This window comes from Dama dama, chromosome 1 (assembly GCF_033118175.1).
Source record: "Dama dama isolate Ldn47 chromosome 1, ASM3311817v1, whole genome shotgun sequence".
Taxonomy (NCBI): Eukaryota; Metazoa; Chordata; class Mammalia; order Artiodactyla; family Cervidae; genus Dama; species Dama dama.
The window spans coordinates 81,459,457-81,475,683 of NC_083681.1; the positions used below are offsets into that span (position 1 = coordinate 81,459,457).

Here is a 16,227-nt window from a genome sequence, read left to right on the forward strand (position 1 = left end):
GCTAGGCTGCTTCACTGGACTCTGTTCCCCCTGCCCTGAAACCTCCAGGAAAGGTGGTCTCCATGTTAGGAAGGAGATGAGGAAGAAGACAGGAGGAGGAGTGGAGGAAAACCAGAAGGGGCACTAGAGAAAGGAGGGGAGCTGGCTGAAGGCAGGAAGCGGGGAGAGCCCAGGGGCCAGGGAGGGGGCCGCGCCCCTCTGCTGCGGGCCGGAGCTCTTTTCACATTGTGCTACTGTCTGCACCTGCCACTAGCAGTGCAATGTTAAAAGGGCATCGGCCGCGCAGCGCTACCCGCGCCGGCTGCCTCCCGGGCATCGACCTTCCTCTCCTGCCTGGGCGCCCCTCAGCCACCCTGGCGGGAATTTACAAGGCCGCCCCCGAGTAAATCAGAGGAATAGCTCACACTTCCACGTGCAGTCCATGTGCCAGACACCAAATGCATCATGGTGGGCCCTCGGGTCCGAAAAGTAACAGCCCCATTTTACAGATGGAAAAACTGAGTCAGGAGAGACTTAAGCAGCATGGCCAGAGTTTGACAGTGCTTAGCACTTCAGAGCCTAGATCTAATCCTGTCCTAAATCACAGCTCACCAGTCTTGGAGAGGGTTGAGGAAGGTTGTTGGAGCTGAGGGGTAGAGGGTTTTTGGTGCCACCTGCTGGTTGTAGAAGAGTGTCTTCCAAAGGTTCAAGGCTTTAAGGAGGAAAGGAGTGAGTGGCTGGTTGGCTTCGGGGTTCCCAGACTCAGCTTTTGATTGGAGGCTGGGTGGAGAAGATTGAGTCACTGTTAGGTCTAGGGTAGCCCTCCATGAGAAAAAGGGGGGGGGGTGCACAGGCAAGGAAAAAAGGCTAACCGGGAAGGACTGCACCCCGGGGTCAGGGACCGGGGTGCCCCTGGCATTGCATGCCTGCAGCTCCTTCCCTGGCTCTCAAGCACAAAAAGGAGACCTTCTCTCCACCTACCCTTCTTGGTCACAGGGTACTTGACACCTGTCTGATCATCCAAAGTTTGGATGGTCCTGCCCCATGGCCTGATCGCAAAGATTGCATAGGATCCCTTGAACCCAACTCGCAGAATAATTCTTCCAGGAGAGATTACAAAGAACTGAGAGCCGTGGGCGCTGTTTTACTTTCCTGTTTCCCACAGGTCCTAGTTGGCTTCATAAGTAAATTAAGAGAGACGCAGATTTGGGGAGCTTTAAGAAGGCAGCTAGTTTGTGCCTGATGTTCAAGGTCAGAAATTTTCAAGGACAAGCCTTCCTAAACTCTGGTGCAAGAAGTGGGATTGAGAAGGACAGGGTTTCTGGGTCCCTTGCTGGAACCTGAGAGAAGGCTCTGGGCATCACCAGGCAGGCTGGGACGGACCACCCTGAGGCCTCCCAGATTGGGGTGCTGGGACGAACCCTGAGGCCCCTCAGATGGGGGTGCTGGGCATCATTCCTTCAGGGCTTGATTTGCCTTCTAACACCTGTGTGCTAGAAGCTCTTCTGCCCAAACAGCCTCTTCATTCTAATGTTGACAATAGTATCTGAGACTCCAGTTAGCTTTAAGTCTGTTTTTTTTTTTCATTCTTAGCGTTTCTACTTGAGCCTCTTTTGGGGCACAAAAAAGCCATTTGGTGATGCGAGTCCACTTGTTAAAGGACAAGACATTTTCAGTGTTGACTCAGTGCCCTTGGGATGGAATCCTTGAGCGTTTCATGGCCCCAGCCTGTCTTTCCCGGGCTGGCTCACCTCTCATCCACTCGTATCTGTGCTCCAGTTTAGGAAAGAAACTTTTATTTCCTCTTCACATTAACTAAACTTGAGCCACCTGACACGGTTCTCTCAGCCTGAACTATCCCCCTCCGCTTACTCTTCCTTTCTGCTCACCCAACCTCCGAGCTTTCAAGGCCTTTCAAAGTCATCACTTCTGCAAAGGCTTCTTTCCTCAAATCTAGCTGAAGCCTCTACCACGAGCCCTGCGCTTACTCCCCCATCACCTTCTCCTGGAATTCCCTGCTTCTTGTCTGTCCTCCTGCTGCACTAGACAGGAAGCTCCATGAAGTCAGGCCCCGACTGCCTTCTTCTCCACTGCTTTGCCAGTGCTAAACAAGGCCTGGCAAGGGAGACGTGCTCTTACAAACATTTACAGTACCAATGAATGAATGTGGAAATAACAAGCTAGCTTACCAAAAAAAAGATTTTTATGATTCATCCAATCCTCCCTGCAGTTGTCGGTGACCCCGCAACAATAAGAATTTCACAGCACTGCCAACAATTGCACTTGGGTCACATGGTTGCATTGATGCTGCAGTGTTGAGCTATTTTGTTCCAGTTTGTATCTGCTGCCAGGGCAGCACCTTGGCTGATCGATTTTCCTTTTCACTTTAAGAGCGGCCGTGAGCTGACCAAAAGATTCCAGAACCAGGCTGAAAGGCAATGGGACCTAAGAAAGCTCTTGTTCTGGAATGAATCTCTTCAAACCAGGCAAAAGTGGATTCCTTGCCAAGAGCTCCAAAAGAAAGAAGCTGTTAAGGATGCTCCTGCTGGAATCTCACTCAAAAAAAAAAAAACCAAAACAACCATCTCAGAAGCAAAACCTCACCTGAATCGCCATCCCCTGGTGTCTTGCCATAGACAGAGCAATTGCTGCCCCCTAGGGGTAAAAGGGCGGGTTTCTCTGGTGGCTGAGGTGGTAAAGAATCTGCCTGCAATGCAGGAGACCTGGGTTTGATCCCTGGGTCCGGAAGATCCCCTGGAGAAGGAAATGCCAACCCACTCCAGTATTCTTGCCTGGAGAATCCCATGGACAGAGTAGCCTGGCGGGCTGTAGTCCACGGCATTGCAAAAGAGTCAGCTTAGCTACTAAACAGCAGCTGAAGGGGCAGGCCTGGGACGGGGGTGTGCAGGGGACGGTCTGTGGTGCCTGCCAAGAAAAGTCAGAGGACCGACTGCCTCACATGTTGCTTTCCCCTTTTTATTAAAAATAGACCCAAACACTTTATGTATCATACAAAAGTTTCGTTCGCTGGTGGCAGCCGCGAGGACGCCTAGCCTCGTGGCACTGATCCCCCACCTTCCCTCCCAGGGCCTGGGTCCCAAGGAGCAGTAGCCCGGCCTCGGAGGATGCCCACCAACCCTGCTCGCTCTGGAGACTGCCAGCCGGGGGTGCGGGCTGTTCCTGGGGGCACCTCCCCCCACCCCACCCCATGGCAAAGGTCAGATACTCGAAAGTGCCTCTTCAGTGCCAAGTAAACTACCAAGTGGAGTGAAATGCAAACCCCTGGGATGCTTTGATGGTCTCCCAGGGCCTGGGACTCGGGATTTTTTTTTTCTTCCGCGTCCCCCCCACCCCCGCCACGAATCCTGGCTCCTGCAAATGGGGAGTGGGAAACGTCACCCTTAAGAGACTCCTGTACCTCCGGCGTATGAGGTCAGCATTTCACTCCACCTTGAGCCTCTTCTCACCTGCTATTCTGTGGCCTAGGATCTCCCAGCGCCAGGACTCGAGGTTGGTCCTCTGTTCGCTCGCAGAAGTGGAGCAAACACGGCTTCCTCCCGGGGGTCCTCTCTGCCTGCGTCTCCGCCCCGCCAGCCCCTCGGTTTTCTGGACCTTGGGGCGACAAGGCCCCACGGCCATCCGTTTCCCCCCCCCCCCCGTTTCTGTCTCTCCCTGACTGCTGCCCACGCCTGAGCCTTCAGCACCCCTGGGGTACCCCCGACCCCCATTCCAGAGGGGCCTGGGCATGATGGGGGGGCGGCGGGGGGAGGGGCGGCGGGAGCAGGGTCCCCCCCAGGGGTGGGGCAGTACTCATGCTGGTGTGGACGCGCGGCCGGGCGGGGGCAGGTGTGGGAGCGTGGGGCATGCGTCGGGAGGGCAGAGGCCGCCGGAAACCCTCAGTCCCAGCCGTTGTCCTTCACCATGTGCGACATCTCAATGATGTACTTCCCCTCCTTGTACTTCTGGCTCGTCTCAAAAGCCTGCTCCTGGCGGAGGGGAGGCGGGCAGTGTGGGCCGGCGGGCCGCCTACAGCCGCCGGCCTAAGCCCGCCCCCCAGCCGGTCCCCCTACTCCTAGCTCCCTCCTCCCTCTGGGTCAGGCAGACACCCGACGGGTGGCCACTAGGGCCTGGTGGGGGGCACGGAGAACCCCCCCGCATCAGGGGCCCCCCCGCCTCAGGGGGTGCCCCCCCGCCTCGGGAGGCTCCACCCGCCTCGGGGTGCCACCCCGCCTCAGGGCCCCCGCCGCCTCAGGGGGTGCCCCCCCGCCTCAGGGCCCCCCCCCCCGCCTCGGGGGGCTCCCCTGCCCCCGGACTTACATATTTCCAGCCCAGGGTGGTTTTGCAGCTCTCGCAGAAAATATCAGCTACCGAGTGCAGCCCGGTGAGCAGGAGGCGCTGTTCAGCTGGCCCGCACCCCACGTTGACCCTGGGAGACGGGAAGGACCCAGCACACGGGGCGGGGGGTGTCACTCCATCAGCGCACCCCCAAACAGCCCAGAGGGCCCAGCATCTGGAGAGCGCGCGACCACCCAGCTGAGAGCCCTGCCTCCAGCACCCCACCCCTTGGTGTCTAGCGCCTGGCGCCCCAGTTCTCCCGGACTCCCCACCAAAGAGCGGCAGACCGGGCTTCTGCCAAAGGAGAGGCAAAGCCAGAGGGCGCAAGGCACCCCCTTCGGGCGGCTCAACCCCTCTCTCCAGAGAGGAAAGCTCCTCACCCACACCGGCACACGCGCACAAGGCAGAGGGTAGACTCACACGGAGTTAAACAGGTAGGCTCGGCCATGGCTCCCCTGGAAGGACTGCGGAGACACAGGGCGGATGGTGACTGCGGGAGCCCTTGACCCCGGGGTCACGCGCTCCCTGAATCCCCCGCGGGGGCATGGAGGAGGGAGGCCAGGCCTCCTGACCTCACCCCTGGGTGATGTTTGGAGGAGCCTGAAGGCAATGGCACCCCACTCCAGTACTCTTGCCTGGAAAATCCCATGGATGGAGGAGCCTGGTAGGCTGCGGTCCATGGGGTCGCTAAGAGTCAGACATGACTGAGCGACTTCATTTTCACTTTTCACTTTAATGCATTGGAGAAGGAAATGGCAACCCACTCCAGTATTCTTGCCTGGAGAATTGCAGGGACGAGGGGAGCCTGGTGGGCTGCGGTCTATGGGGTCGGACAGAGTCGGACTTGACTGAAGCGACTTAGCAGCGGGGGCGGGGGGATGGAAGGGCGTTACCTTGGAGATGAGCTCGTCGTGTTTGGCCAGGTGTGCGCGGCAGTGGACGCAGCTGTAGGTGCGGTGGCAGCGAGGCAGGTAGCTGCGGAAGGTCTTGGCGGGGAGGCAGGCGGGGGCCGGGCCAGGGTCGCAGCTGGGCATGACGGGCTGGAGGACGATGCCCTGGCGGGCGGGGGGCGCGGGCGCCGTGCAGCCCCCGCACAGACGGTCGCAGGTGAAGCAGCGGAGCAGGTTGGCTAGAGCCGTGTTTCAGGGCGGGAGCGGTGCGGGGGGGCTGCCGGGCCAGGGCCCCCCCAGACGTGAGCCAGGCAGAAATGGAGGTCACCTGGGAAGGAGGGGAGCGTCACCAGCAGGGCCGGGGAGCCCATGCCGGGGGCGCGGAGGAGCAGGGCGCCTGCGATCACTTCCACTCCTGCTTCACCCGTCCGCGGCAGCCCCGCTCCGCGCGCGCTCACACTGCGACTGCCACCCGGGCTGACCGTCTGCTCGGGCTGGCCCCGCAGCGGATGGGGGCCTCAGTCCGAGAGGCGGTGTCTCGCCCTCCTGGGGCCAGAGCCGGCCTCCACCATTTTCCACCGGGAGCGGCCCGCTGCCATGGGAGCCGCGTCACTGTCAAATGCTCCTTCCTCCCTCGCTTTTCCGTGCTTTTGTGAGGATGCATCCCACGTGCGCTGCCAGGCTTTGTGTCTCGGGGGCTCAAAGCCTTGAAAAAGCTGGGGGTGCCCGCCGGTCCTTCCTTCCGTGACCTCGGTTTGCAAGGTAACTGGCCCCAGCACACGATTGGTGTGGGTGGGAGGAGCGTGATGAGAAAGGGAAGGCGCGCGGGCAGGTACAGACACGCACCCTCCGCGCCGGTCCTCTCGGGCGGCGGGGCTCCAGAGCCTGATGAACGTTCCTGTGGCACCAAAGGCCTCGGACGGGGCTGCTGCCCGGTCCTGCTCTTGGGTCCGCTCATTCTGGCCCGGGAGCATCACTGGGCTTGTCTTCTCAGCCTCTGAGCGCCTCTGTCTCTCTCTACTGCCCTCTAGGATGGTTGCCTTGGCTCTGAGCGAAGCACCCAGCCTAGGAGAGAAACGATCTTCCCTTTGGGCGCGTCTGACCGCTGGGGCCAATGGCAAGTAGGGCCGGTGTCGGCAGGCCGGCGGTCCCGGGCCGTGTTTGCGGGGCGGGCGCGGTGTCTCGTGATGGGCAGCGTCAAAGCCCCGAGCTTTGCGGGCACAAGGCGCAGGGTGTTTCTTCCCCCTCCTCCCAGGGCCTGGGACTCAGTGGGTGACGCGAGATAAAAAGAATTGCCTGGTTCTGATTAAGAATCTTGAGGAGGATTCGCAGGCTTCAGCCCCGGAGTGGCCGCGGGTGCTGGAGGCAGGGATATGGCGGGAGGTGTCCTCTGCCGGTCCTGATAAGCCAGGGAGCCTCGGCCCGCTCCTTGGTGGGGCCTGCAGGCCGGCTCTGGGTGGCTTAGCCCCGGTCTGCTTCGGGGATGCCAGCCGGGTGCTCTGGCAACAGTAGGCAGAGGAGCCGGGGCGCACAGGCTCCGTCTTGCCCTCCGCGGGGGCCACCAGCACCCCAGCTATGCCAGCATTGCCTGGGGCCGCCAGGTGGGCTCTCTGCAAAGCCTCCCGGCAGAGGGCATGGGCCGTTTCAGGTCCTCGGCCCCTGGGGGGACTCAGAAAGAGCACCCTGGGCTGAGTTCAGGGTGACATTGGGGTCCTCACCAGCAGAGCACCGTCCAGCCTCCGCTGGACACGTCTGCTTTCAACTTTGCCCGCCAGTGAGTTCCCGGCGGCGAGCTCCACCTGGAGCGCCCCCCCACCTTCCCGGAGCTCGGGGAGGGGGGCAGGACCCCCCCCAGCCTAACCCCGCCTGTCTCCCCTGCTTCCCCATCCCGCCCAAGGGAGGCTGCACAGACAGCCCCTCTCGGGGGACGGGGGCAGGGGGCGTCGGGGTCACTTCTCCCCCCATCTCAGATGACCGGGAGAAGCAAGGGGAGCCAATGACGGGGGCAGAAGCGCGCCGGGGTGCGGACGGCCCCCAGAGTGAGCCGCGGCTGGACCGTGGGAGGCGGGGGGAGGGAGGGGTTGCTGAGCAAGCGGCGCTGACGGCAGAGGCGGAGGCTGGCGGAGCCAGGTGCGAATCCCGTGCCTCTTACGGGGAAAAACAGGAAAAGGCAAAGAGGGAGGGGGACACCTGCTCACAATGGATGCTCGCATCTGCTGGGAGGCCGCGGGCCGCCCCCCCCCCCAAGGGCTGGCATTCTCGGTACGGTATCGTCCCAATGATGAGCCGCGCAGCAGGTTCCCGGGGCGGGCTTGCGGGGGGGGGGGGGGGTCGCACCCCAGCGGCCAAACAATATAAACAGGGCTGCTTGATCAAACAGGGGTGCCTGAGGCTGCGGCCAAAGTTGCCAGGAAGAGCTCACAGAGGGATGAGGCGGGGAGGGGGAAGGGAGGACAAAGGGTGGATGGAGAATGCTTTGGCGAGGGGGGGAAGCCACGCGCAGCCCGAGGGGGAGACGCACAGAGGGGAAAGGTGCGCTTGGAGAAAGGCTGCCCCCTCACCTTGAGGCCGGCTCCAGAGATCTCCGTCTATCTCCCCCTCTCTCTCTCAATCTCTCTGCGCTCTCTTCGCGGCTCCTTCCGCTCCTTCAGTGGGGAAGGGGCTGGGGGCGGGGGGCGGGGAGGGTGGTGGTGAGGGGCTCCAGACCCGGGCTGCCAAGCTGGCCCAGCTGCGGGGGGCGGGGGGGCGGCCAGAGGCGGCCTCCCGCCGGTACCCCGGTCTGTGGGTGAATGTAGCTGTGTGTTGTGGGACTGCATCATAACACTGTGAGTCATCCGGGCCCCCACCCCCCTCACCTCCCACGTCAGAGCGGGGCTGGGAGACACAGGAGGCGGGCTGGGAGGCAGGCAGCGGGCAGGCGTCGAGGGCTGGGGCTGGGGCAGAGATGCCCGGGGTGGGGGGGTGGGCCGAGCCAGGGGCGGGCACGGAGGGGAGCCGGGGTGCTGGGGAGGAGGGCCCCGTGGCCAAGGAGACCGCCAGAAGCTGGGGGGAGGACAGGGCTGGGCAAGGATGGAGTCCGCGGTACGGGTGGCAGGGCTGGACCAAAGACCGAGAGGCTGAGAGCCGGGTGCAGAGTCAGGACCCACCATGCGCGCACAGGCAAGACGCTATATTTCCCATTTCAGCTCTGATACGCAGGGGAAAGAAAGCCATATTAATCGTCACAGATGGCATGGAACGCCCCCAGGCTTGTACCAGGCGCTTCCAAGCATCAAAGCCTCCGGTCCAACATCCCTCGAAGGAGTCACAGACCAAAAATGACCTCTGACAGGCAGAAACCTCTTATTGACTACCTCCAAATGACCTGTGCTTCACGCACGGAGACACCCATGTTACATAAGATTCTCTGCTGGGCTCTAAACTTTGAGGCAGGTCCTCTGGGAAACTCTTCTCTGCATCCCAGGACTGCAATGCCAAGCGCAGAGCTTTGCCTACAGAAGATGCTCAAAAAACAGCAGTTGAGTTGCATCTTCAGACGTTGTCCAAGTGTCTGGCTTTGGTCTCAAAGAGACCTGAGTTGGAATCCCAGCTCTGCCAATACACTTACCAGGAAGCACTGGGCCAGTTACTGATAACCTGTGTGCCCCTGTTTTCTCCATCTGCTAAATGAAGCTAATGTTTACCACATGGAGTGTGAAGTAAAGTGAGATAATATGTAAACATCTAAAAAAAAAAAAATGCCTGGCACGTGATAGGCAGCTAGTAAACAGTAGTTACTGGCATTTCAAAACAGTGTTCTCAACTTGAATACCCCTCAACCCAGAGTGGATTTACTCTTAAATTCTGATAGCTCAAGAGGCACATGCCAAATTTGTGTCTTACAAAGAACTTCACATCTTTCTTGCTATTTTTCTGTCAGTTTCCAGTTATACTTCATTTGAGCCAAAATATTTCTCATAAAGTTTTGCCCTCTGCAAGTTGCTAAAGTATGCAGACACAAACATACCCTCTAAGGTTAAAACCTAGATTTCTAACTGAGGTGAACGTTCAGAAAATGAAGTACTTTTTCACAAGGGGAGTGAAAAGTTAGGGTAGGGAAAAGAGGTTAATGGGAGGCAGTGCTAGCTGGGTACGAAAAAGTAAAAGGAATTCTGAATATTTCCATCAGGGAAGATTCTTCGGTTTAAGGTACATTCTGAAAACACAAAGTGGGTATCTTGAGTGATGTTACCAGAGGTTTGGAACTGACAGGTAGCACCGAGTAAAGAAAGAAGAGGGAAATGCTCTCACCTGGACAGCAGATGAGGAAGGAAATGTAAGTGGAGGAGGAATTTGTTGAGGAAAATAGAAGGAAGTGAGAAAAAGGAAGGTGAGTAGTTTTTTAGGGCAAGGCTTGAAAGTGTAGAAGCAAAAAATTAAATGACCTCAGGAAGAAGATGATCACGGATTCAGCTGGAGAGGAGAATGAAAAAGCCACGTGAGGGTTATTTGAGGGTGGGTGGAGAGGAGTGCTTGGTGAAAGACAGCGAGGAAAGAGTGTGGGCAAGCACAGATGTTTCAGCGGGGTACCCTGACCCTTTCTGTGTTTAAGAAGCAAAAGGGAGAGCAGTCTCTAAACGAGGGGGAGGGGTTTCTTCTCCCTAAATTCAGCTTGAGGTGGCTATGTAATATCTAAATTAAGATGACCTTGGGACTTACCTGGCAGTCCAGCGGTTAAAATGCCACACTCCCAAGGCAGGGGGCATGGGATCTGTCCCTGGTTAGGGAACTAAGATCCTGCCCACCACATAGTGCGTGGCATGGCCAAGGAAAACAAAGAAATAGAAGAAAGAAAAAAAAAAAAAAGATGACTTTTAGATAATTGGGAGAAACTGCCTCAAGGGAGAGAATGTGGAGGCAAAGAAACAGATCTGGGAGGTGGACTGCATGTACACAGGAGAGGATGAGCTCACAGAGAGAGAATTTTGCAAATGGAAGACTAGAACTGGATTCTTTTTTTGTGTGTGTGAAAATCGCTCAGTCATGTCCGACTCATTGCTACCCCATGGACTATATAGTCCATGGAATTCTCTAGGCCAGAATACTGGAGTGGGTAGCCGTTCCCTTCTCCAGGGCATCTTCCCAACCCACGGATTGAACCCAGGTCTCCCACATTGCAGGCGGATTCTTTACCAGCTGAGCCACAAGGGAAGCCCTAGAACTGGATTTTTGAAGAATGGTGGGCAATTAGAGGATACTTGGTAGTTCACTAGAGAACTAATACATGCACCGTGAATGAATGAATGAATTAAAGCAAACCATCCAAGACAGATGGGCTTTCCAGGTGGTGCTCGTGGTAAAGAACCCGCCTGCCAATGCAGGAGGAATAAGAGATGTGGGTTCGATCTCTGGGTTGGGAAGATCCCCTGAAGGAGGGCATGGCAACTCACTGCAGTATTCTTGCCTGGAGAATCCCATGGACAGATGGGCCTGGTGGGCTACAGTCCATGGAGTTGCAAAGAGTCAGACAGGACTGAAGTGTCTCAGCACGCCACACACACACACATACAAGAAAGAACCGTGAGAAGTGAGGACGGCACTCTTAGAAAGTGAGGGCTAAGGTGGGGCCAGCGGGAAAAAGGCAACCCAGAAAATCTTCCTAGGCTTTTCCACCGGGATTAACCATGTGAGCTGCACTGAAGGAAGTATTCATCTCTCTCTCTCTTTTTTTTTTGTATTCATCTCTAAAGTAGGGATGACAGTTACAGCATGTCCTTCACAGGATTCTCATGAGGATTAAATGGATTTATACCCTTAAAGCCCATAGAACAGTATGTGGCATCTAGTACTATGTGTTCGCTGTTATAATAACTGAATTCAAACTCCAAAATCTTGGGTTTGAATACTAGCTTGCGCAAATCCCTCCACCTGTCTTAGTGTCCTCTCTCACCTGAAATTTAATAAAGCTGACTTTACAGGTGGCTGTGAAAGAGGACACCTGAAAGGACTTTGAAAAATGTAAACTACAAATAGATGGCCTTGTTATAGCTCCCCATTCTCAATTTATAATAATACCTTAAGAGCTCACATCAGATGCATTCTATGTTACAGGCATTGGGTTTAGTGCTTTATATGCATTATCCTATTCATGATTCAAAACAACTTGAAGATAAATTGTTATCCCTATTTTACAGTTAAAAAAACAAACAACTGCCTCTAAGCCTGTGATTTGCCCAAAGTCACATGGGAAGCAAGTGGCAAAGAAGATTCCCAAGTCCAAACGCATCAGAAGTGTATGAAGTGAAAGTGAAGTCGCTCAGTCGTGTCCGACTCTTGTGACCCCGTGGAGTGTAGCCCTCCAGGCTCCTCCGTTCTTGGGATTCTCCAGGACAGAATACTGGAGTGGGTAGCCTTTCCTTTCTCCAGGGGATCTTCCGACCCAGGGATCGAACCCGCAGCTCCCACCTTGTGGAGATTCTTTACCGTCTGAACGTATAGATGTGGCCCAACCTGTTTCTTGTGGGGTGAATGATTGCCCTTGTATAACCGTCAGAGATGTGGGGAGGGAAAGAGTCCCCAGCAAAGCTCCCCGCTTAACAGGAGAGAGGTTGTTGGGTAATGACTGCCTTGCAAAGTAACGGGAAGAAATTTATTTTTTATTCTTTAAGTAAAATGCTCTGTAATGCTCTCCAGGGGTCAAACACTGTGTCAGGACGGGGATGGCAGTCCAGTTAGTCTCTGATGAGCGGCTTGGCTCCCCTCTCTCCACCCCTAGGTCTCCTCATATCCACACAGGGCTCCGCGCCCCGCTTACAGGCGACTGTGGGGCCTACATGGTGAGCCCCCTTCCCGGATTTCCGCCCTTCCCCTTCTCCTTCCCGGGCCGCAGGTGAGCGGGAGCGACGGGGAGAGAGCCCGCAGCCACAGCGCCTCAGCGACCGTCGTCCTCTCAGCCGGCCTGTCCCCGCCGCGCTCGGGGGCGTAACCACTACGCCTCCAGCTTCCCTCCCCCGCTGCTTGACGAACAATGACGGCAGCCGCCCCGCCCGCCTTTGACGTCATGGTCGGGGGGGGGGGGGGGAATCCTTGACTACAAGTCCCAGAGGGCCGAGCGGCGGCGCGAGGGCTCGCGCTCGCGACAGCTCTGGTACAACTACATCTCCCAGGGGCCCCCGTGCGGACGCGCCTTCCCCACTGCGCAAGTGCGGAAGCGCTTGTTTCCGGCGTGGGTCTCGGTGAGCACGGGTCGGTGCTGGGCTTAGGTCCTGTCTCCTTGGTTTGCAGGTTTGAACTCGTGGCCGTACAGGTGAGGTAGTAGGTTCAGAATCGCAGCCGCCGCCTCCTTAGAGCCTGCGCAGATTTCAGTGCCTGGGGAGACTGGGCCGGATGCTAGACCTGGAGCTGCGATCTGGATCGGAGATAATTCTGCCTCAGAGTTCCTTTCTAGTTTACTAATTTCTTTCTTTCCCTCCGACCATCCCGGTTAGTCCCCAGAACAGCACTTTGTGTGGGGAACGGTAAGCGCCTACAGTTGACAGCGGAGGAGAAGGTTTAGAGGAGCTAAGTGATTTGTTTAAAAGACACTGTTAGTGGTCGCTGAGCTGTTTCCTTGATGCTGTTTACTTCTGAGTGCCAACTCGGTGTTCCCTGCTCTGCCTCCAGATGGCTGACTCCCTTTTTTGTTGACCCCAGGTTAGGGACTTGGCATCTGTAGCTTTTTCAAGTCTAGAGTACCCGAAAGAGTGACAGTGATGAAGGGAGCAACAAAGGTGCTGTAATCAAGTCTGTCAGTATATAGGTATCTTTTTTTTCCGCCGACGTCTGAGCCAGTTATTCACTCGGTGTTTTTACAGAGGTGCCTTTTGGTTGTCAAGCTCTATTTTAGGTACTGGAGTTACAGCAGCAAACCAAAATGCCCAACCCTTACCTTCTAGTGTGGGTGGACAGACAATAATCAGATGTATAGTGGGACAGGTGGTGATGAGAGATAAGGGGGAAGAATAAAGCAAAGTAAGGAGAAACATCCTCTGGAGCATTTTCAACCGAGTCCTAACTTCTGTTTAGATCTGATATTGGTGTTCCAGACAAAGCAGCCACACAGGAAAGATGGGAGAGGAGGCCAATGATGACAAGAAGCCAACAACTAAATTTGAACTGGAGCGGGAGACAGAGCTTCGCTTTGAGGTGGAGGCGTCGCAGTCAGTTCAGTTGGAGCTGCTGGCTGGCATGGCGGAAATCTTCGGCACAGAGCTGACCCGAAACAAGAAGTTCACCTTTGATGCCGGCGCCAAGGTGGCTGTCTTCACTTGGCACGGCTGTTCGCTGCAGCTCAGTGGCCGCACCGAGGTGGCTTACGTCTCCAAGGACACCCCGATGTTGCTTTATCTCAACACGCATACGGCCTTGGAGCAGATGAGGAGGCAGGCAGAGAAGGAGGAGGAGCGAGGCCCCCGGGTGATGGTGGTGGGCCCCACTGACGTGGGCAAGTCCACCGTGTGCCGTCTGTTGCTCAACTACGCGGTGCGTTTGGGCCGACGTCCTACGTACGTGGAGTTGGATGTGGGCCAGGGCTCTGTGTCCATCCCCGGCACCATGGGGGCCCTCTACATTGAGCGGCCGGCGGACGTGGAGGAGGGCTTCTCCATCCAGGCCCCGCTGGTGTACCACTTCGGCTCCACCACGCCCGGCACCAACATCAAGCTTTATAATAAGGTCAGCGGCTGGGGCAAGGCAGGGTGGACGGAGGGGGCTGGAAGCTGTGCAGGCGTTTGCTAGTTAAAACGCACTGCCCCCTCTCAGTGGCTGTCGTTTCCATGGTGATAGGTTTTGGAAAAGACAGTTTCAAAAATAGTTCAACCTCAGATGGTAAATCGTTTCTACGGACCTATTCTTAAGTAGGTCCTATTCTTCCCTGGTGGCTCAGATGGTAAAGCGTCTGCCTACAATGTGGGAGACCCGGGTTCAATCCCTGGGTCGGGAAGATCCCCTGGAGAAGGAAATGGCTACCCACTCCAGTATTCTTGCCTGGAAAATTCCATGGGCGGAGGAACCTGGTAGGCTGTAGTCCATGGGGTCGCAAAGAGTCGGACACGACTGAGCGACTTCACTTCACTTCATTCTTAAGTAATTTATTACATTTCAACTTGGGACATGAAACACCAGAGACAGGATAAACAACATAAATTGAAAACTAAATCCATGTTTTGTGGTCAAAACCGCAACCATTAGGAATGTCCTTTTTCTTGAACCTGATACCGCTTAGGCTGACGAAGGACCATGTAGCCTGGGTTCGTTTTGTGCCTTTTCTCCCTCACCTGGACCCTTTCTTCTGCAGATTACATCTCGTTTAGCCGATGTGTTCAACCAGAGGTGTGAAGTGAACCGCAGGGCCTCGGTGAGCGGCTGTGTCATTAACACCTGTGGCTGGGTCAAGGGCTCTGGTTACCAGGCGCTGGTCCACGCAGCCTCAGCCTTTGAGGTGGATGTAGTCGTGGTTCTGGATCAAGAACGGCTGTACAATGAGCTGAAGCGGGACCTGCCTCACTTCGTCCGCACCGTGCTGCTCCCCAAGTCGGGGGGTGTGGTGGAGCGCTCCAAGGACTTCCGGCGGGAGTGCCGGGATGAGCGCATCCGTGAGTATTTCTATGGATTCCGGGGCTGTTTCTATCCCCATGCCTTCAACGTCAAATTTTCCGACGTGAAAATCTACAAAGTCGGGGCACCCACCATCCCAGACTCCTGCCTGCCTCTGGGCATGTCTCAGGAAGACAATCAGCTCAAGCTCGTGCCTGTCACCCCCGGCCGAGATATGGTGCACCACCTGCTGAGCGTCAGCACCGCGGAGGGCACGGAGGAGAACCTCTCCGAGACCAGCGTGGCCGGCTTCATCGTGGTGACCAGTGTGGACCTGGAGCACCAGGTGTTCACTGTTCTCTCTCCGGCCCCCCGCCCGCTGCCCAAGAACTTCCTGCTCATCATGGATATCCGGTTCATGGATCTTAAGTAGACATCAGCAGGCAGCCTTGCTGCCTGGGGCCTGGCGGCCTTCTGGCCATCACCAAGGGCAGCCGGGCTGAGGTATGAGACCCTCTTGCGGCCAGGCTGCTCAGTAAATGGTGGACTACCAGAAAGCATATGTTCTACCTCTTAAAAACAGGTGGTGATCCCCTAACTCTTCCAATTGTGAACCAAAAGTTTCTTAGGTCACCTAAGGTGCCACTTGGAATGATCTCAGTTCCAGAGAAGTCCCCTTTCTTTCACTGTGCTACTACGTGGACTCATTTATTACCATTTTATACTCTGCATATACTACTTGTTATCTCGTTTGGGATGAAAGAGTGAATTCGAAGGACTCCTCCCAATAAAGTTCATACTTGGGGAAAAAAAACTATTTTAATAAATATTTTTGGATATCACAGGAGTTGGTATAATTTTTTAAAGCTTGGTTTTTTTTCCCCTAAGCCTTATAGAAACATTATTGGAATGATTTATTACTGAATGCCTAGAGGAGAAGAAAGCCAAGAGCCCACCTGTGAGCTAAGCAGGTGAATTTTTATGATGGTTTCCTTTTCCTCTGCAGTTGGGTAAATAGATCCTAAATCTGTTGGTCAGTGATGGGTTTACTATGAGGAACTAAACAGGTGGTGGTAAACTTGGGGTGAGAGTTCAGATTTACTATTATCCAGAGACAGTTCATTTTCTGTCAGCTGCAGCTCTCTGCACTCTTTCCTGTTGTCTGTTTAATTGGAATCAGATCCCAAGTCAAAAAATAAATTTGAGCCTTCAGGTGATAAGCTGGGACAGCCCATTCTCTTTGATCTCTTGGAAATAATTGGTTTCCCTAGTTTGGACTTGTATTATTGAATAAGTATCATGATGACCTTATCCATTGATTCTTTCCACAAATTTTTATCATGTACCTACTATGTGACAGGGACCTTTCCAGATGGGGGAACAAGATGGACAGAGGCTTACAGAGCATACAGTAAACATAAAAAGTGAGGTGCTGTGCAGAGAGGCTTAAGATTGGGTGATAGGAGGTGGA

At 55.7% G+C, this 16,227-nt stretch overlaps 2 protein-coding genes across 7 annotated transcripts; one reads left to right on the forward strand and one right to left on the reverse strand.

The window, feature by feature from the left end:
* Positions 1 to 937: 937 nt before the first annotated feature.
* YPEL4 (yippee like 4) lies at positions 938 to 7,883 on the reverse strand. Of its 2 annotated transcripts, none has more exons than XM_061142154.1 (5): positions 7,766 to 7,883; positions 5,208 to 5,532; positions 4,735 to 4,778; positions 4,297 to 4,405; positions 938 to 3,965 (listed from the first exon to the last, which is right to left on the reverse strand). In XM_061142154.1, the coding sequence occupies exons 2-5, from the start codon at positions 5,346 to 5,348 to the stop codon at positions 3,876 to 3,878; spliced, it is 384 nt and encodes a 127-aa protein (XP_060998137.1). In that variant the 5' UTR covers positions 5,349 to 5,532; positions 7,766 to 7,883; the 3' UTR covers positions 938 to 3,875. The 2 variants fall into 2 exon arrangements, with proteins under 2 accessions (XP_060998137.1, XP_060998127.1); XM_061142144.1 differs by lacking the exon at positions 7,766 to 7,883 and adding an exon at positions 6,051 to 6,249.
* Positions 7,884 to 12,363: 4,480 nt separating this feature from the next.
* CLP1 (cleavage factor polyribonucleotide kinase subunit 1) lies at positions 12,364 to 15,598 on the forward strand. 5 transcript variants are annotated; one of them, XM_061154028.1, is made up of 3 exons: positions 12,364 to 12,418; positions 13,248 to 13,895; positions 14,518 to 15,598. In XM_061154028.1, the coding sequence occupies exons 2-3, from the start codon at positions 13,290 to 13,292 to the stop codon at positions 15,187 to 15,189; spliced, it is 1,278 nt and encodes a 425-aa protein (XP_061010011.1). In that variant the 5' UTR covers positions 12,364 to 12,418; positions 13,248 to 13,289; the 3' UTR covers positions 15,190 to 15,598. The 5 variants fall into 5 exon arrangements, with proteins under 5 accessions (XP_061010011.1, XP_061010010.1, XP_061010003.1 ...); XM_061154027.1 differs by having other exon boundaries at positions 12,400 to 12,700; XM_061154026.1 differs by having other exon boundaries at positions 12,402 to 12,489.
* The last annotated feature ends 629 nt before the right edge of the window (positions 15,599 to 16,227 follow it).

Excerpts from the sequence above, each read along its gene's own strand:
- CLP1 (XM_061154028.1), top strand. The coding sequence starts at position 13,290 with ATGGGAGAGGAGGCCAATGATGACAAGAAGCCAACAACTAAATTTGAA. Across the intron at positions 13,896-14,517 it reads ACATCAAGCTTTATAATAAG|ATTACATCTCGTTTAGCCGA; the intron begins GTCAGCGGCTGG and ends TTTCTTCTGCAG.
- YPEL4 (XM_061142154.1), bottom strand. The coding sequence starts at position 5,348 with ATGCCCAGCTGCGACCCTGGCCCGGCCCCCGCCTGCCTCCCCGCCAAG. Across the intron at positions 4,779-5,207 it reads ACGACGAGCTCATCTCCAAG|TCCTTCCAGGGGAGCCATGG; the intron begins GTAACGCCCTTC and ends GTGTCTCCGCAG. Across the intron at positions 3,966-4,296 it reads CCACCCTGGGCTGGAAATAT|GAGCAGGCTTTTGAGACGAG; the intron begins GTAAGTCCGGGG and ends CCCCTCCGCCAG.